General features: G+C 45.7%; 1 protein-coding gene across 8 annotated transcripts in view; it reads right to left on the bottom strand.

The window, feature by feature from the left end:
• Positions 1–21,185, bottom strand: part of LOC311590602 (IQCJ-SCHIP1 readthrough transcript protein) — a 735,649-nt gene that overhangs the window by 42,888 nt on the left and 671,576 nt on the right. The window contains exon 1 of one of the 8 annotated variants that reach the window (XM_084769758.1): positions 10,102–10,366. The exons of the other annotated variants lie outside the window; for them this stretch is intronic. Coding sequence (XP_084625884.1) covers positions 10,102–10,131 — 30 coding nt within the window. The 5' untranslated portion in view covers positions 10,132–10,366. Of the gene's footprint in view, positions 1–10,101; positions 10,367–21,185 lie in introns of those variants that run through there. 8 annotated transcript variants of the gene reach the window in all.

Here is a 21,185-nt window from a genome sequence, read left to right as displayed (position 1 = left end):
ACACATCAAATGAATACTCCCATAAGTGAAATAAAACATGCCGTTACTTCAAAACAATAGTTTGCAGGAGGAGCCAGCCACAGGGGAACTTCCATTTAGCAACAGGCCTTACCTCTTGACACGCTCACACAGAAAATCGCAAAGGCGCTAGTCAATCAACTTTCCAGTACGCACTCCCGAGCAACTGCAACATTGTTAGGAACAGCTCTGAAGCAAAACACCACTCAGTGTACCCCTTGTTTGGCATCTCAACCTCTGCTGACAGGCTCACCTTTATTTCTCTCCATAAATAGTTTTAAGTTCGGTTTGTGTCGGACTTGTGATATAGACGTCTCGGTGTGGTTTGTGCTAGGCCTGTTTCTATCAAGCAAATATTTTCTTCTTGCAGCCCAGATGGAAATCTAAGTCCTTTTATTCCATTCTCCTCCCAGCAAGTCCTCTCCCTTCCCAAGGGGGATGAATAGCCCTTTTGTAAAGGTATCACAGTGGCATGTTTCATCTTGTGGGCTACATTTGCAAGGGCGTCCTCCCTTTGCTGCGGTCTCCCTGTCTTACTCCGGCCCAGACCCCTGGGACCCTCATTCCAGATGGAAGTGTCCTGGTGTGTTTGTCTGGATTGTGTGGCAGCGGTGGCCACTGAGAGCTGGCTAGGGCTGTGATCACGATGCAGAGCAATCACAAAGGTCAAGGCTATATACTCTCCTAAATCTGGACGGAGGAGGTTGGTAGAAATGAAGGACGCACACATCTTCTTACATAACGTGTAACCAAACAAACACAACAGTTGTGCTTTCCTGGGGTCAGGCACCTTACACATGCCTCCTGTATCTTTAATCCTTTCAGGAACCATAAGGAGTAAGTAGTATTGTCAGCTGCATTTTATAGCTGAGGAGGGGACAGGCACCCACGGATGTTAAATAACCCTGCCAAGGCATGGTAGCTAGGCAGTAGTCCGCAGGAATTTGGACCTAGGTCCTCTGCCTTGGTGGCCCATATTGTAAACAGGTGCTAGAGCCCCCTACTGGCTGTCCCCGGAAGCATGATAAAATGTATTTAAAAAAATTATTATGCATTAAAGAGAAATCCAGCAGCTCTCCCCAGTAACAATGTTCTAAATCATACATCTGGAACACCCAGCACGCACTGCCACACACCTCCTGCTGCTGGTGGCTTAGGAGATGAAAGGAAAGCTGCAGCCCTCGTGACCTAGCACAGAGTCTGGTGAATTTTCTTCTCTGCTTTACGAGGAGCTGTTAGAGCCACAGTGGCTTCTGACAGCTATTACTGCTTTAGACTTTTTTCCCCCACATGGGAACAGGTGCTGGAAATGCTTCCTCCAAACGCTCTGTCCACAGTGAGGAACAGTCAGAGACAACCTTAGTGTTTTTCAAGCCACAGTGTCTGTGGTACCCACATGAGGCTGGCTGGAAAAAGGAAGAAAGCCACCTGCCTGTAGGATGCTGTACCTTGCCATTAGGATAGCTCTTTCAGGAAAACTGAAGGCTCCTGGTGTGGTGGTACATGCCTGTAATCCTAGTACTTGGGAGACAGAACCCTGTGAGTTCAAGGCCAGCCTGGTCTACAAAGCGAATCCAGGACACCCAAAGCTACACAGAGAAACCCTGTCTCAAAAAACCAACCAACAAACAAACATCCCCCCAAAAAACAGCAAAACTGCTGGACACATTTCTCCATCCCTGCTTGTTTCATTTCTTGTTCAATTTTAGTTACTTATTTGGGTTCCTATTGTTACTAAACAACCTCAACGCAATAACAAGCATGAATAAAGCTATAAAAAAAGGTAGAGATCAGAAGACATTAAGATATACAAAATTCTACTGCTATCTCTTTACCTTCATTTTAGCTGGGCTAGCTTCAGTACACAGTTGAAATGAGAAAAAGCAAGCGTTTATCATTAATTATACACACAAATTATACAATAATAAATTTCACTTGCAAGCAGTCTTAACAAGCCCAAGACTGGATGAAACCAAGGCAGCCCCCACCTTGGTAGACAGGAGCTGAATACGCCGCAGTGGAAGGTAGCTAAGCAGGGGGGGCCATAACATTATGCTGCCCTTCCTGCAGGGAACTGTCTAAAAGGGCCTATCCAGGAAGAAGAAAGGCCTAGACACTAATGCTCTCTCTTAGGAAATGTGCTTATAGCCTCTCAGAATCCGAGGTTGAAAGCTCCACTCCCTACCCTGAAATCCAAGGATGCCAAACCATGCTCTGAATGGCAAGGCGTGTTTCTCCTGTGATCTAATGCTTTTAAATGATCATTATCAGCCATTGGTGGAAATTATTGACTCTGCGAACCCTGAGTACATTACTGGAAAATCACTTATGGACTGTCAAAAGCCTCTCCCATGCACAGGTGGAAACTCTAGTTAATCTTCATTAACCCTTCAGCTTCCTGCTCCCTTCTTTTAACATCTCTATTCCACCTTCAACGTTAATGATCTCTTTCATATCACTTTTTCTATTATGTACAGCTCATGGTGTACATGAACTTGGCTTTGCTTTTCAATTAAGGTGTTTATATGGCTAGAAACACGCAAACCTGCAGCACTTTAAAAATGTAGGTTAAGAACATTAAAATAATGGCATTGGGAGGGGTGAGGAAGGGGAGACAGTGCCGGAAGCAGCCGGTGTCAAATGCTTTTCCATTCCTAAGGAGCAAGGACCACGCGTGTAAGTTTTCCTGCCAGGCTAAAATCCTGAGTACCAGAAATGACCCCCACACTCATCGGGCAGCCAGCTGATGGCCTGACTTCCAGGTAGGAACACTAATGCCCTCATCATGTTTCTCTCTGTGTCCCACTCCATAATGGCTCCCCTACGCAGACGGCCACCAGGCTCCCCTGATGGCTGCTTTCTTTTGAGCTCAAGCAATTTTGTCAAATCATTTCTATTTCAGGAGGCTTACTCGTCTCTGATGCGTCACTACAGTGCACATCAAAGTTTGAGATTTCCCCCTGGTATAGAGAATATTAATATATAATGAAAAATGGTTCAGTTGGTGTACAGCCCTATTAATGTTTCCTTCTGTTTGTGAAACTGCGATTGGCCACCCAGGATTATTATATATTTATATGTACATTCATATACACGTATATATGTGAATGTGGGTTCCCTACTCCCCAGAAAGCTTCAGGGCAGTGATATGTACCACAAAGATGCCCCATTATTTTCCCATCCCCTATCACCAGCATCCCTTCCAAGAGAAGATTAAAATATCTTTGGATTAAAATGGGATGTAGATATTTACTTCCTTAAATCACCAAGTCTGACTCACGAAGATCGAGCCCCTACAAGAAAGCCCTATACCACACGTCTATGTCTGATGACATTCACAGCGGATTTTTTCACTTACCCGGCCCTTGTCACTTGCACTTCTTTTTGTGAGAAATCATGGAATTAGACTTTTAGACATATTTGGCTAAAGACAAACATCGAGGCATTTATACTCCAGAATTTCTTTCTTAATTGTTACTGTTACCAGCTACTTAGAAAGAAAACTGTATCTCTCACACAGAACACAGCCAGTCTGTAACCAGGGGAAAGTGTGAGGCTGGAACACTCAGGAAGATCTATGGTACAAACCAAACTTCCTGGCAGAAGCAAAATCTATAGACTAATAGCGACAATTACTTCATTGAACTTATACTTAAAAGCTTGTATCAAAACAGTGCATTGGTCAGTCGTGGTGGCACATGCCTTTAATCCCAGCACTTGGGAGGCAGGGACAGGCAATTCGCTGTGAGTTCAAGGCCAGCCTGGTCTACAAATCGAGTCCAGGACAGCCAAGGCTACACAGAGAAAACCTGTCTCAAAAAACAAAACAACAACAACCCCAAACAAACAAAAAACAACCAACCAACCAACCAAACAAACAAAAAACCCAAAAAACAAACAAACAAACAAACAAAACCCAGAAACAACAGTGCATGGGAGGTCCCTTTTCATCCTGAAGTTTCCTGGTTTGTTCCCCTGTGCAGATGAACCCAGGCTTATCTTGGCATTCTCGGGAGAACTCTAGTTTGATACCATGTTCTCTCATCCTCAGGAAAGAAAAGGCAGAGGGGCTGGTGTCAACAGGGGCAGATGGCTTCCTTTGCTTCTGTTAACCATTGCACGATCCACCGGAACCTGGCCGTGCTGGACTGGCTACTGCTTTCTCTATGGAGAATTTTTGGGGTATATTGATGAACTACTTAAACTGATAAGACTCTCCAGTTTGAGCATTTGAGACCAAGATGCGATATCTTTTGTTTTGTGAACTGGGCATGACACTTCCACGGCGTTTGCTCCAAAAAACTTAGTGTTCTAAGAGGCGGTGGAATTACCACTCTGTACTATAAAGGAGTGTAGTAAAATGTGAGGGGCTGGTGAGAAGGCCCAGCAGGAAAAAAGCATTTGCTGCCAAGCCTGATAGCCTGAGTTCAATACTGGACCCTACAAAGTGGTGGAGAGAGCCAACTCCCACGAATTGTGCGTCATGTCCCCCCACCTATTACGTGCATGAAAAGAAATACACCCAAAAATTTCAGAAGATTTAATGTATGAACCAAAGCAACAGCTGGACTTGACAGTGCAAGACTGTAATGCCAGCTTCCTAGGAGGCTAAGCAACAGGGTCATGGGCCTGTAGTGGTTCAAAGTCATAACTAAGAGAGACTAGGGACAGAGGATTCAGCTCAGTGCTAGAGTACTTGCCTGACATCCGGGAAGGAGGCTCTACGTTTGGTCCTAAAAAGAGGTACAGTCCCAGAAACTGGGGAGAGAATAAAGGGAAAAGGGAAAGAGGAGACCAGAAGGAAAGAAAGAAAAGAAGAAAAGTGGGGAGGGGGGAGTTGGAGAGGCAGCTTGAGGGTGAGCATTTGCCTCAACTAAGTATGGGTGGGTAGTGCCTGGAGACAGACTACCTTGGCAAAATCCCTGAGGTGAGCTAGGAAACCGAGATGCAACAAGGGATGAGGAGGGACTGAATGCAGGTAACGGGCATGGGTTATGGGAGAGAATACAGAGCTAGCTGTCTTTCTAGCTCTAATTGCTGTGGATTTGTTTGTTTGGAAGGCGGAGACGTGCACAAGATATACTCAGCACTGAGTGAGGAACACTCGATGGGAGACACTTCAGAGCTTCTGTTTGAGGGTCAACTCTAGTGGGAGACCGAGAAGTTATATCCAGCTGTGCAGACCTTGAGTCTGGCTGATTTGTGGTGTGTGATGTTTTTATTTATTTGCAATAGGTTTCAAAATAATAATAATAATAATAATAGCCTACAGGAAAAGACGAAAGTGCAAAAGTGCCCGATGATAGGTCATGAGTTTCAGCTTGGCAAAACCTCGGGGTGAAGTCAGCAGGTGTGCAGAGATTTCGTGCCGTATCCCTGGGTGGGCTGGGCTGGGCTGGGCTGTGTATTCATCTCTCTCCCTTCCTTAGCTGACTGGGTGTTGCCCAGTGTCTCTGTATAGACATACTGGGAAGGTTAAAGCATTGGTAAGGGCGACTCAGAAGCCTAGCAGCTGGTCCCTGATCTGTTGGGGCCAGCTTCCGCTGGTTTCTTGCTGCGAGGCAGGGATCTGTATTGCTCTCTGATGCTCATGGATCAGGACACGCCAACTTTAGGAAATGCAGTTTGGACCAACCAACATTCACTGGACACATAATCTACTTGTAAGGCAGAGCCTTCTAAAAACTGACACAAGGCTCTTCGCTTCAGGAATCTACTTCTAATGGGAGAGGCAGAGCCATGTTTAAACCTTGGGAAGAGGTGCAAGGGACAGAGAGTGCTGGGGAGACATTTTGATGGTGAGGAGGAAGCGTTCTGCAGGAGGTGGTGGCATTTGCGCCTTGAAAGTAGCTGGCAAAAGGTGCGGGGCAGGTGGTGCGTGGGAGGAAGGCATCCCAGCTGGAGGCAGAGCAGCAGGGAGAGAGTGTGGGGGCAGCATAGAGCTGAGGGGAGGGAGGAGTACTTCATCCAGGGTTTGGAGCCCTGCCAGGCCTTGAATCCACGCAAAAAGGGTCTGGAATCCATCCTAAGGGACCAGAGAAGCATTAAAGATTACCGACCATGCTTGAAGAAGAAAGGGACTCTGTGCTGACGAGGGGAGGCAGATGAGAGTCACATGCCATTTTATCTTTTCTCGTGTGTGTGTGTGTGTGTGTGTGTGTGTGTGTGTGTGTGTCTCCATTCCCACAGTAGCTCAAGGGTGAGATGGATGCGAGCTGGTCATTTAACTGTGACAGAAAGGGGGTGGGGTGGGGTGGGGTGGATGAAAGCCTGTCATTGTTTTTTTGCACTGGGTACTTACCCTGAAACAAAACTGCAGGAAAAGAGAAAAAAAATATTTGGGAGTTTTAAAGCTCAGCAGACCCCCCTTGACCTAAACTTGTGCTTACAAGTTAACAATATTTCTAAGCTGTCTATCAGAAAGCATTTAGAAGAATTTGGCCTTTTGAAGGCTGCCAGGCCTGAAGCTGTGGGCAAGATTCTTTCGCGAAGAGATTGGCTTCCTCCCAAGACGGGGGAAAATGGAGGTCGACAGCTCACTCTTCTAACAGGGTGAAGACCAAAAGTGACAACACATGTCTTGGGGAGCTGGAGGCTCATGTGAACCCCGGGGAGGGAGATGATAAAAGCAGGACGACCTGAAAGGATCATGAAAAATCCTGCAGCACCCGCCTCTGCCCACTCTCCTGTGGCTCATGTTGCCTAGAGCCCAGAATACCCAGAGATTTGCTTCAGCAGGGACACAAGCACCAATGGGGGGGAGAGAACTGATTCTACTTTTGTCAAGCCACGACAGTTGAGATTGAAGTGACCCAAGCTTTGATGAGGTCCCAGAAACAGAAGAAACAGTTGTGTGTGTGTGTGTGTGTGTGTGTGTGTGTGTGTGTGTGTGAGAGAGAGAGAGAGAGAGAGAGAGAGAGAGAGAGAGAGAGAGATGCCTCTGAATTAATGGTGGCTGACTTGTTTGTGCAGACGGGTGGCCCGTGGCAGACAATCATCACGCTGTGTCAACAGGCTAACAGCAAGGGGGAAAAGAGGTAAACCTGCTTTTCTCTCAGAAACACAGGGCAAGCCCACGGAGGGGAGAAGCTGAGTGAGCGCACCATACTTTTCACATGGTCACGTACATCTGCCCCTGGTACTCGGGTAGAAAAGAACCCATGTTTATACAGCAAGATAAGAGACCACAGGAAAAAAAATTAAGTAAAGTCTGCACTGATGGATGGTAGTAAATGCTTAGGATGTAAACAAATTTGGGGACTGTAATGGAAATGTTGGCGCAAAGCTAGGAGAACGGAAGGTTTGAGGAGCACACCCAGAGAAGATGTCCAGGTGACCTTCCAGAAGAGGCCTGAAGAAAGATCAAGGTATGAGGTAGGACTGCCAGGAACACTAAAGGATTGCTCGTTGCATTGTGAATTTCACATAAAGGGTGAACAATATTTTAGCACAAGTGTGTGCCTGATGTTAAACGCGACAACCCTACCGAGGGTGTTGGGGGAGGAGTGTGTGCCAGGCAGACCAGAAGGACTGAACGGAAGAGTAGAGGCAAGCAGAGCTAGACTCCGGGAGGAAACGGGGGTGGGGGGGGTTGGAGGTGGGAGACACTGGTGCTAAGATCCAGGCCCTGTAAGTAACTGGGTTCCTCTTCTAAGTGGAATGATAAACTTTGAACATATTTGGGGATGTGGTACACGATCAGACTTAGATTTTAACTGCTTTTTCTGGATACTGTGCTGAAAAGAAAGCAGGGTGATCAGAGAGCAAGGACAGAAACTTAAAAGCTTTGTTGCCATATGAGGATGATACCAATGGCAGTGGCAGCAACCTACATTATATATGTGCGTCAAAATATGCCCACAACATTAAAGAGACTCGAGTCTGAACCCCCACTCTTGGCCACTCCATTAGAATGTTCTCCAGAAATCTCAGTAGACATCACTAATGGGAGAAAAGTAATCAATCCTCCAATAAAATTCAGTTAACTCATTAAGAATGCTAACTTGCTGGGAGTGGCAGCATGGGCCTTTAATCCCAGTACTTAGCACTGGGGAAGGCAGAGGTGAATTCAATTTGAAGCCAGCCGGGCTACATAGTGAGAGCCTGGTTTTAAAAAACAAAACAAAACAAAACCCACTGACCTAAACAACATGGCACACCACTCTACACTATCATTTTTAATGAAGAAATAGGCCCTAATAGGCCCAAAATGGGCAAAGTTTCTGAGAAAAAAAAAATCAAATTGTTGGTATTACCAGTGACTTGGGACTATATCAAGCTATGAATTTAGAGGAATCACTTTTTCTAAACCCAAACATAAGTACTGCCAGATGAGTTCTGAAACTAAGGTTTCTAAGAGGGATAAGACTTGGCTTCAGGGCCAACATTTATGCTTTTTTTTTTAGCTGGCCTTGAAGGAAAACATTTCAAAAGAGTTCACACATGTGCCCCACTGGTGATACAGTCTATTAACTACCATTATCACTCTAACACACATAATTTTACTGTGGAAATAAGCAATAAAGACTTCAAACTATGAAACACACAGTGCTACTGTTAAGTACTGAGTTCCTGTCAAGTCACATCTGTCTTCCTTTGGAAGAAATATTTAGCTCACACGGCCCCTCCCTCTCCAGATGAACTTGCTGATACTGACCAATTTTTCACCTTCCAAAAACAATGACTTCATGGTCAGCCTAATGAGAAAATATAGGGAGTGATCCTCCGGTAACCCGCCCAACAACATAAATTACAGAGCTTCTCTGAAGAGAGATGAAAAACTATTTTAATTATGACAATAATTTAATCTTCTAGAGCAGCATTGAGCCATCCACATGCTAGGCCCTCCATGGATGCCTGACATTTATTCCCCACCCTAAATGTGAGACTCTTTTCTAAGCTCTCTGACTTTCTCATGGAGAGAATTCCTGTGATACAGAATCTTGATACCTAAAAATCTATGTATGTAGCTAAATGTCCCATAAAATGAAAATGCTGTTTAAAAAAAAAAAGCCCATGATTATAAAATCCCAATTATTAAGCACAAAAGTAATTATTAGGCACAAAAATAGCATACGGACATGTTTTTACAGGCATTTAGCTAGCAACAGCTGCCTGGAGTCTCGTGAAATGCACCATTCTATCTGGAGACATTCACACTGTGAAACGTGACCCTCACAGAAACACCTGCTTGTCTCAGGTAACCTACCTCTCACAAGGAAGAGGCATTGTTAGGTTAGAGAGCTGGTCTCTGAGAAACTCCATCAGGTGAGGAATATCTTGATACCAACCGCCCAGGATGTGGACCAACCACGCCTGGCGCTGCATAGAGCCATTTCTCTGAGAACGTTCTTGCTGTTTACAGTGTGGCCTCCACAGGCCAAGAGGTAGGAAGGAGTTATGAAACAGTCTAGAAGGGGGCTTCGGAAACTGTTTAAGCGTTTAATTCCTAGCCCAAGATAGCAAATTAGCACATTAAAAGATGAACATGTGTTGCCGATTTTTTTTTTCTATGCGAAGTTTTAAATTCACACCGGCACTGTCATTCTTTCCTATTAACCATTTAAAAGGCCATACTGGTAAACACAGGTTCATGAAGGCATGTGAGTGCAACTTGAAATGCCAAATGCCTGCTGCCTGGTTCATGAAAATCTCTACGATCATCAATTAGGGCTCTTGATTTACATAATTTTCTCACAGACAGTCTTAAAAACTCTAAGTAATTCACTTCTTATGCAATGAACAATAATCACATTTTTCAGTGTTGTACGAACCCCCTTAAATTCAATTACAGTTCAGGGCAGGTTCTTCTTATTTGCACAGACCTACAGTGTGCAGAGCATGCATCACCTCCGTGTATTCCATGAACGCTTTAAAGGCCAAAGAAACAGTGTTTCTGCCCCATTACTCCTCAGAAAGCCTCATTAGAATTCAGCTACTGTATGCGATGAAGGGCCGGGAGCGGAGCCCAGGATGGGAAAAAAAAATTCCCCTGAAAATCCGGCAAGAGGCAACCTGCTGCCCTAGAAGAGGAAGGCCTCTCCCATAGGGCGAGGGCCTCAGAATCAGGCTTTCCAAGCTTACCTGGTACGAGCAGTTCTCCTGATGTACCATCTCAGAACATCCTAGGGCGCAAACCCTAAAGCTGGACTGCTGGGCGAGGCTGCGCAGGGGAAGCGCGGAGCATCCACAGGCGCGGGAGAACGCCCTGGTTAGGCAGGGGCTCCCCGCAGATTAAAATGGATGCTGTTCCGCTGAGCAACCTGCGCAGTGGCACTGCCTGTGCTGGGAAGCGCGCAGCCACCGAGCTCCGTTCTGCAGCCTCTCCAAGCTGCTCTGCTCTTCGGGAGCCAGGAGGCAGGCTTGCTGAGCCGAGCTGGGACCGGCCTGGGGGAGGGGGCGGGCGCATCACCCGCACAATCAGCCAATTATATTATAGGCACAAAGAAAAGGATCTGTCTGGGGCTGGTGTGACCTTCTGGTGCTTTATGAAGGCAGTTAACTGATGTGGAAACATTCTAGTACTCATTAAAGAGAAAAAGGCCAGTGAGGGAGAGAGAGAGAGACAGTCACAAATCAATGCTGCAGTTGGGCATCCCTAACCTGCGGCAGGCAGCATCCTTCCTGCCCACTAATGTTGCTAGGTTGGTGCTTATGAAAGCCAGACCTCAAAGAGCTTTTTAGAACTTTCGACGTGCTGAAGGGACAACAGTCCATTCTGAACACTAACATGCAAGGTTTGTATTCATACTTTCCTTTAAAGTATCTTGTCAACTTTCTAACTAGAGTAAGACTTTCTTTAAAATAGTCATTATTTTGTAATTTAAAAAAAAGATACCTCGTTTACTTTTTCTTAACTGTTTTTAAGTCAAATAAGAATATGATGGAACCATTATTTCTATATTTTTTGAGGGAAACTTACTAAAATGTTAAAGTCAGTATAATTTATTTATTTCATAAAAACTAAAGACTAAGATTTTTTTTTTTAAGGTAGGGCCTCCCATGTGTATATTACTCCATACTGCGACCTGAGTATACAGACAACTCAACATAACACAGATAATCCTTGGGACGGAATGTTCTCAGAGTCTGCAATGGGAAGAACTTCGGACCTGCAGGTCGTAATCAAATGAAATACAAGCTGGATCATGTATGTTTCTGAGAGACAATGGGGCCGATCTCTGAATAATCTCAAGGTCCCTAGGAGGAAAGCAAGGCATTCTTCAACATAATGAAATAAAGTTAAGGGGGAAAACAATAAAATGTTCTTTTTTATATTCCTTGGTTGCCCAAGACAATTCACATTGTTGTTTCTTTTATTTGTGTCTCTGTGTAGGGTAGGTGTGCACATGCCCTGGTGCATATGTGGCGGTCAGGTTAGGTCTTTCCCCTCTACCACTTTGGTTCCAGAGATCAAACCCAGGCCATCAGCCTTGGTGACAAGCACGTTAATCACTTCTCTCTCTCTCTCTCTCTCTCTCTCTCTCTCTCTCTCTCTCTCTCTCTCTCTCTCTCCCTTTGACATAAATGGTCCTCAGAGAGTCCTGAACTGGCTTCAAACTTTAAAGAAAAAAGTTGCCAAGGATGACATCTATGCTACTTCCTATTTTAGCTTTCTGGTACGCCCATTTCAGGCCTCTTATTAGGAGGATAAAAAGTGACAGGAGAGGCCCATCCCTGTGTTCTGTAAACTCTCTAGGACAGAGGGTGACAGCCATGTCGGACAAGGAGTATGTGACATTAAGATGGGAGAAGACTCAAACACTGATGGAAAGAAAAACAACAAGCAACTCAGCCCACCCAAACCCAAGCCTTCCGTGCCATCCACACGGAGAGCAGACCTGTGCGCACTGCAAGGGAGCAGGCGACATGAGTGGCACTCACACTGGCCGAGACAGCTCCCTTCAAAGGCTGCTGGACCTTCACTCAGGCAGTGGTCTTGATGACCTGACTCTGGTTCCTGAGTCTACGAGCCTAAGACCTGGAAACGAGCCTAAGACAGACAGACAGACAGACAGACAGACAGACAGACAGACAGACACAGACATAGACATACACACAGACAGACAGACAGACATACACACAGACAGACAGACAGACAGACACACACATAGACACACACACACACACACACACACACACATACACACAAACACACACACACAGACTCGCTTTCTGGAGCCTGTTGATTTCTGGTATATATTACATAAGCTCCTGAAGATATCTATCAAGTGTTGCTTTTTATTTTTATTTTTATTTTTTTTATGCCTAAACACGAGCCCCCTCTTCACAGCTGCTGTTCCAGAGACAGTGGGAGTGACTCAGAGGTGGCTTTATGGAGAGAACAGATTTCTGACACTTTCATCCCAAATGCTGTCAAAACCACCCTTCCCAGAAGATATAAACAAGACAAAAAGGGATGGGTTGAGCAGGCTTGTTTGTGTAACTATCCACCAGAAAGGACTTTATGTTATGATTTAAATTATGATTTGCCAGTACATGAAGGAAGGGGGGGGCTTTAAACAAAAACCAGATGCCCCAAGAACATTTAAGCTAAAACTATTCAGCAAAGGACATTAATATTTATTATTTTTGTCTAAAAATACATTTTTTTTGTTTCAAGTCTATATAGCACTGATTTTTTAAAAAATCTTTTAGTTTCACTTTCCATTAAAACCAGTGAGTTGAAGGACAAATAAGATATCTTGGTGGGTGAGTGTTTGTTAAGTCTGACCTCAGTTTGATTCCTGGAACCCACATAAAGGTAGAAGAGCCTCTACAAAGTTGTCCACTGACACACATGCACACACACACACACACACACACACAGACACACACACATATACTCACATACACTCACACACACACATACACACTCACACATACACATATTAAGTCGAGTGCCAAACACTGTGATATATCTGTATATCCAGTACTGAAGAGGCTGAGGCAGGAGGATTAAATCTGAGAACAGCTTGCACTACACAATGAAATCTATAATAACCTGGGCTACACAGTAAAATTCACAATAGCCTGGGCTACACAGTGAAATCTCTAATAGCCTGGTCTACACAATGAAATCTATAAAGGAAGCAAACCAACAGCAACAACCCTACCAATATTTCATATTTAAATGGGACTCTCAGAAATTATCCAACCTAAAATTGTTTCTTTGCAGCTATGTACACTGAGACCTAGGGATCATGTAACCTGGCTACTAACAAGAAAAGAGCATCCAAGTAAGGAAAGCCAAGAAAGGAACACCAGTAACACTGTCTGCCAGGTTCTGATCAACTGAGTCGTCTCTAGGTCCCACAAGGCTGCTTTTGCCTGATTAAAAAAGACAGTTTATCCACAATGTGAAGGCATTAGGAGGGGATTTCTGGGAGGTCAGGAGAAGGAACCCTCATGAATAGGATTCACGCCCTCTTAAAGGAGGCTCCAGGCAGTCGCCTTGCACCTCTTATCACATAAGGGCATAGTGGGAACTGGCTGTCTGTGAATCTGAAAGCAGGTCCTCACCAGACGCAGAGCCTGAGGGGCTTTGATGGGGGTGGGGTGGGGGGCGGGGCTTCTAGAATGGCAGGGACAAAGTTCTGCTGTTGGGAAGCTGTGAGTTTCTAGTTTACAGCAGCCTGCGTAGACCAGGACCAGCGCTCAGTAGGACCAGTGTTAGCAGGTTGCCCCGAGTCTGCCTAGCAACCTATGACATCATTACCGGCCTGCCACTAGGTGTGCCCTGCCCATGAGTATAAAAAGGGCAAGCTCACTTCTTGTCGCTCTTTTTCTCTTCCCTCTTGCCTCCCTCTCTTCCCTTTCATCCCCTGTTCTTCTTTTGCCCCTCTCTTGCTTCTCTCTTCCCCTTCCTCTCTCTCTCTCTGTCTCTCACTTTTTCTCTCTGGGGTACCCCTCCCACTTTCCTGCTCCCCCATGCTCATATAATAAACTTCTCCATATCATCTCTGTTGCCTGGCGTTTCATGTTTCATATTTAAAAACCAGCTCCTCTGGACTGGGCACAAACCCAAGTCAGCATGACTTTACCTAGACCTCATTTAAGGTATGCGTGCAAGGAAGAAAAGTTAGAGCTTTTCTCAACTAACATCCTGTCTATGCCATTATAAAATAGCTATGTTTTTAAATCTCAAAAGGAGCTTTTTATTTTTTCCTTCCCTATTGTGGCAAGTAGGGGAAAACACAATGCAGAGCTGTTTTAAAATTTTTTCCTTAGATTTATTTTATTTTATTTTTTTAATTTTATGTGTATAGGTGTTTACTCGCATGCATGTCTGGGTACCACATGCACGCAGCACCTATGGAGGCCAGAAGAAGGTCAAATAGCCTGGAACTGGAGTAAGAGATGTTGCATGCCTGTGCATGCTGGGACTGGACCCTGGGCCCCCTGGAAGAGCAGCGAGTGCCCTTACCTCCTGAGCCATCTTCGCAGCCCCAGAGAGCCGGTTTGAACAGCAGTTGAAGTAGTAAAACATCACATTCACAGGTCCTCCTGGCCCAGTTCGGAGTAAACTGAACTTGGGTCAGGGACTGATATGAACGGAGCACAGGAGACTTTCGGCGTAAGCAACAAGAGCAGACTGTTTGGCTTACATGGGTCTATGCATTTGCCAACCTTCACTGAGTAAAATATTTTAAGATTTGCGCATTTTATTACATATAGTATTTGCCCCAAAGAATAGAAATAAGAGCCGGTTATACACTTGTTTTTCACTCTAGTTAAGTTTACGCAGGCTAAAGTATTTACAGCGACACTTGCTGATATGCGAAACTTACACTGAGATGAATCAAATAAATGAAAAGAATTGATGGATGAGTAAGAGGGCCAGGTCAGTGGAAAGCTCTGACAAAGCATGTTTGCTAAAACATCAATTGCAGACTCTTAAGTGGTATAAAACCCACCATTTGTAAAAGGGTGAAGATTCATGGGCTCTGAAAAAAAAAAAACCGAATATATAAATTAGTATTTGTGAAATAAATTCCCGCTTTATCATGTTCACAATGAAATGTTAGGGGTTGTAAATGAAGTAATGGGGACAAACCAGGCAGTAACAACCCTTCACGACAATGGAAAGCAGCTAGGTGGTATGTACCTTTAAGGGATGTGACTTTTTTTAAATTATTAACTAATTTATTCACCTTACATCCCAGTCGTAACCCCCTCTCTCCTTTCCTCCCAGTCCCACCCTCTCTCCCTCCTCCCCTCCCCTCCATCCCCTACTCCTCAGAAAAGGGGAGCCCCCCTCCCCCCGCCATCACCCACCCACCCCAACTAATCAAGCCACATCAGTACCGAGCGCTTCCTCTTCCCCTGTGGCCTGGCAGGGCAGACCCACAAGGGGGAAGTGATCAAAAAGCAGGCAACAGAGTCCATGTCAGAGACAGACCTCTCTCCCCTTACTAAGGAAGGGACCCACATGAATCCTGAGCTGCCCATTGGCTACATCTGTGTAGGAGTCAAGGTCCAGTCTATGTATGGTCCTTGGTTGGTACATCAGCCCCTCTGGGCCCTAGTTATTTGGCTCTGTTGCTCTTCTCATGGAGCTCCTGTGCCCTCTAGGTCCTTCTATCCTTCTCAACTTTTCCACAAGACTCCCTGTGTTCCGCCCCATGTTTGGCTGTGAGTCTCAGCATCTGCTTCGAACTGCGGCTGGGTGGAGCCTCTCAGAGGATAACTCAGCTCAACTATACTCATAGCAGCTTTATTTGTAATAGCCAGAATCTGGAAACAACCTAGATGTCCCTCAGCCAACGAATGGATAAAGAAACTGTGGTACATTTACACAATGGAATACTACTCAGCTATAAAAGACAAGGGGATTCCAAAATTTGTGGACAAATGGATGGAACTAGAAACGATCATCTGAGTGAGGTAACCCGGACCCAGAAAGACACACATGGCATGTACTCACAAGCAGATTTTAGCCATTTAGGTCAGGATAAACATACTACAATGCACAGACCCAAAGAAGATAAGCATCAAGGAGGACCCAAGGGAGGATGCTTAAATCTCACTCCAAAGAGGAAATAGAACAGACAGTGGAAGTGGCTGAAGAGAGGGAACAAGGTAAGAGAGGGAACACAGAGAGAAATGAGGGTGAAGTCAGACCCGGGGAGAGTGGGGGTGGGGGGATAGAGGGCCTGCAGAGAGAGAGAAGAGAAACTATGGATGAGAGCATCTCTGCGATAAACTGGAGACCTAAGTCAGAATAGGCCTCTGGGAGGCTATGAGGGGAACGATACCTGAGACTCCTAGTAGCAGGGGCCATGGATACCAAAGAGGACACCCTCTAACTAGACAAGTCTGCTAGTGGAGAGAGGAGCACCCCAATCCACCCACAAACACTTTGAGCCAAAATTTATCATGCCTATAAGATGTGAAAAGAAGGAAGGGCCAACTAGTGCCTGGACCAGCCCAAGACCAGCCCCATGGGAGAGAGCCACCCCCTTGACACTATTAGTGATGATCTGCAATGCTTGCAGATAGGTATGTGACTTTTTAGGTTGATAAAAGAAAAAACTTTGGCCGGGTGCTGCGGTGCACGCCTGTAATCCCAGCACTCGGGGAGGCAGAGGCAGGCAGATCTCTGTGGGTTTGAGGCTAGCCTGGTCTACAAAGTTTAGGATAGCTAAGGCTACATAGAGATGTCCTATCTCAAAAAATCCAAATTGGAGGGCAGGGGAGTTGGGAGGAAAACAAATCCTATAAAATCTGAGTCCTTGAATGTCCAGCCTGAAGAAGGGGGAGTTCTCTTTGTTGTCACCTTCACTGGTGTCAACTCTAACCTTTGAAGATGCTTCACAATCCAGCAAGCACTTTCCCAACAGTCCTTTTGATTCTTACAACCTGGTAATTAAAACAAATTCCTATTAGGTACGACTCAATGCAGGGTTTCTGCCCTCAGGGTTGGGAGAGATTACAGTGCACAGATAACTGGATATAATAAAGAGTGAACCAGACGCCCCCAGAGAGGCTTTGTGTGTGTGTGTGTGCCCACCAGGAAATGAAAAGATGAAGAGAGCTCTCAGCTAGGGGGAAACACGAGATGCAAGCATCTTGCTCACTCTGCAGTTCACTTCTTGAATGCCCATTTTTCTTAGACTGATCTAAGAAATTTCCTTGGAGCTTGGATCTCAACAGGCACAATGGGACAGGACTAATGTTGACAATGAAGATACTGGGGCAGTCTGGACTACCTAGCAAGTCTTTATTTCAGAAACTAGCAATTAATAATACCCTCTACCTCTACCTCTACCTCCCCACCTCCCTACGCCTCCAACCCCCAACCCCAACCCCAGCCCCGCACGCAGGCGTGCACATGTCAAAAACCAAAACCAAACCCAAAAACAAACTGAGATTCTTTTTCCTTCTGTATAAGAAAGGTTTGCCTGGTAGTGTGAGCTTTGAAGATAAAGGAAGAAGCCATAAGAGAAAGGACGATCAGGTGCTCCAGAGGCAGGAGATGAATTTTCTCCAGAGCCTCCCAAAGGAACGAAACTTGATTAGCATCCTGATTTTTGTCAAGCAAGACTCCTGTCAAATTCTTTGCGTCTGCAGCTGTAATACAGTAAATTCATGTATTTGTGTTTTAAGCTTGACTTGGAATGGCTTATAATTGCATGCATCCGAAACTAGCCTTTTTGGTGAAAGCCCACAGTTTTAGGGCAAGAAGGCACGGGGATGTGGTTAGCAAGGTGAGAGGAAGGTGAACTGCCGTGCAAGAGTAAAGAGCGAGTGGAGCTGACAGAAATCTGCTTCAGATGCTTCAGTACAGGAGAAATGCAGCCAAAGCCACGGGCCCTGAGGAAGAGAAAGTTATAAGTTACTCTTAGGAAACTGTGAGCAGTCCAGTGTCAGGGCTAGAAAGCCCTGCAGCTGTGGTTAGGAAGTTGCGAGACTGAGTAAAAACGGCAGTCTCTAAACAATCCTGTTGATCATTTGGAGTGCCAGGGTGGGTCCATGAGCATACTACAGAACCTTGCTGGTGCTTCTAAGTGGAGGGACCAGGGGCTGGAGAGGTGGTACTGTTGTTACGGTCACTGGCTACTCTTCCATAGGACTTGGGTTTGACTCCTAGCACCCACGTGATGACTGATAACTGTCTGAAACCCAGTGCCAGGGGATCTGACACCCTCTTCTGGTCTTCACAGGCATATACAGACATGCAGGCAAAACACCTATACATACCTATATAAAGGTTTAAAAAAAAAAAGAGACAAAGAGAGGAGCCAGGCATGGTAGCGCACGCCTGTAATCCCAGCACTCAGGAGGCAGAGGCAGGCAGATCTCTGGGAGTTTGAGACCAGTCTGGCCTATGAAGTGAGTCCAGGACTGCCAGGACTACACAGAGAAAGCCTGTCTTAAGAGGGGGGAGGAGGGGGAAGGGCACATGAGGTGGGCATCAGGAAAGGAAACATCCAGAAGGGCATCAGGGAAGGAAACATCCAGCTGGGGAGAGGCTGGGCAAATGTTGTGGGAAGTAACTGAAAAAAGCCAGGCACTAGAAAGGTGGATAGTGAACATCTGGCCCATGTCCATCCCATTTTTTTGTAAATGAAGACATGAATGTCAGGTTACAAAAAGAACGCTGACTACGGAGGATGTTCTGGTGGGCATGAGCTACCGATGGCAGAGGGGCTGGAGAGAGGTCAGAGCGGCTGGGCAATTGTAGGGAGACCTTTCCCAACAGATCTCCTAGGAGTTTTGTTGTGTTCTTTGAGAACTCTGGTACAGAAGGACAACAGAAACAAAGAGGGCAGTTGGAACTCCTGGATGTGTTAAGTGTAGCTAGTGAGCAGGCCGGAGCTGAAGGTGAGAGGGCAGCGTGTGTGTGTGTAAATAAGACAATGGATAAACAAGCAGACACAGTCAGAGGCCATGACACACGTTCAGTACCGTGTTGGACCTACACCAAGCAGGTGTGCTGAGCACAGAAAGAGATGAGAAGTCTACAGAACCACTTGCCACTCACACACTGAATAACCTGGCACATTTGGGACACCCAGTGTTCAGTAGATTCAAGGACTGCCTACTGGCCACTTCCATTCTTGCCCAGTTTGTACTCTCGGAGAAGAGGTGAAATATGAAAGAAGTCAGTGGAAGCCTCCTCTGTGTCTCTGATAAGGGAAGTGTGTGCCGCTGGCAGACACCTTCTATTTCATTGCGAATCATTTTTCAAAACCGCTATCTTGGTGCACAGCCTCATCACCTGCCAGGTAGGCTGCTGGGGAGAGGCTGGCAAAATGCAGGCAGGGTGGCCCTCCCACAGCCCTGTACATCGCAGTATGCCAGCGCATCCTGTCCTTGCACTGTCCTGTACATTGCAGTATGTCAGTGCATCCCGCCCTTGCACAGACCTGTACATCGCAGTATGTCAGTGTATCCTGCCCTCCTACAGCCTTTACATCGCCGTATCTCAGTGCATCCCGCCTCTTTCCTATCTTTGCTTTGAGTTTTAGCTACATGGTCAAAACGAGCATCTTAACTGGGGCTGTAACTTCTGGGGTGGGGACCCTCGTAGAGCGCTTGTAGGCTACTATTCATCAGAGCCTGTCTCCATGTTACAGAGGAGCAGGAGTCCCAGAAGATGATAATTCTACCCTTTCCCCCAGCAATGCTTAGAAGACCAGAAACTGGAACTTGGAGGAAGATAAAAATGAGACATGTTAGTTTTCTACCCCTGTAAACTGCAAGCAAGAAACCTGAGATACTTACAAAGAATGTAAAATAATTTGCTCTAAAGTTTGACTGCTCTGACTCCAGTTTAATGCTTATTATTTTAGGCTGCACTGAAAATAACTTCCTCAGAGAGTATTAGTGTGAATCATTGGAGCTGTATTTTTATTTTATACAGTATTAGAATCACCGTTTAAAACTAAGGCCTAAATGCAAAATGACTTTTAAAAAGTTTTTTGTGAGGGGAAAATTAACCTGAGCTCAAGTAGGCATCTCATCAGATGAGAGCATGCCATTCCTGTTAAGCACGAACATTTGAAGGCATAATAGTAAAGAGGGCTGCTATAGTCTTATTCCAATCAGATCCCGACGTTCCCTTTTGTATTTTGCTCTGTTGTGTCTTATCGAAAATCCCCATCCTATTGAGACTTTAGGCAAGAGTAGCATGGAAGAATGGGGAAATAGTAGGACCCACAGGGTCCTGGAAACCTACAAGAAGAACTTTATGACAGGCAGACCTGGGTCCTGGGGTCCTCCTCAAACTAAGGCACCAGCCAAGGAGAAATAGGCAGTAAACTTCGAACCCCTACCAAGACCTAGCCAACGAACATGATATTCTCTACCGTTGAGTGGAGAATGAGATCTGACTCTCACACGAACTCTGCTGCTCCTTTTCTGACCAAGTCCCCTGGATGGGGAGGCTTGGCGGCACTCAGAAGAAGGATAGCAAGTTACCAAGAAGAGATTCGATATTCTAAGAGCATATATAGGGGGAGGAGGTCTCCTTCAATCACAGACATAGGGGAGGGGAGAAGGGGGGAAGTGGGAGGGAGGGAAGAATGGGAGGAAACAGGGGAAGGGCTAACAATCAAGATGTAATATGAATAAATTAATTTTAAAAATCCCATTTCGCGGAGGCAAGTAGTTGTAAGTGGAGCCAGCTTTCTGTAATGGTGGATGCTGTCATCTCTGGAGAATTGCCGGCTGAGCACATCCAGAAGCTCCGTGGTAGCAGCGAAGCGAGAATCTTATTCACAGTGATTTACTGACAACGTACAGCAATTACTCACATTTCTTATAAACAGGATAATAAAAGATGGAAGACCAATATTTGCAGCAGGACATCAATCTGTACAAGACTTCCTCATTTGGTGGGCTGGCTATTCTCTTGTCACTGGGCAAGCTGTGCCAAGCAGATGAGCCTTGACCTTAGCCTGGCGCTGAACCAAGCCTGGCTTCTTGGGCAACTCAGATCATTCTAAAGATTTGCAGGCATGAAGTTTTCAGCGAGGCTGGCATAGAGCTACCCCTTTCACAGTCAAAGGCATATCCACCAGTCCAACTATCTGACAACCTGGCAGGGAAAAAACTCAGTCTGCTGGGGGCGTCAAAGATGGAGGTGGAAATACTTCCCATAAATAAGAAGGGGAGAGACTCGCGTGATTGGTGGAGGCTGAGCTCTTCTCACCACAACGTCA

Source organism: Acomys minous (genome assembly GCF_964271855.1).
Source record: "Acomys minous genome assembly, chromosome: 19".
Classification (NCBI taxonomy): domain Eukaryota; kingdom Metazoa; phylum Chordata; class Mammalia; order Rodentia; family Muridae; genus Acomys; species Acomys minous.
Note: the sequence above shows the minus strand (reverse complement) of the source record. Positions and strands in the feature narration are given on the sequence as shown.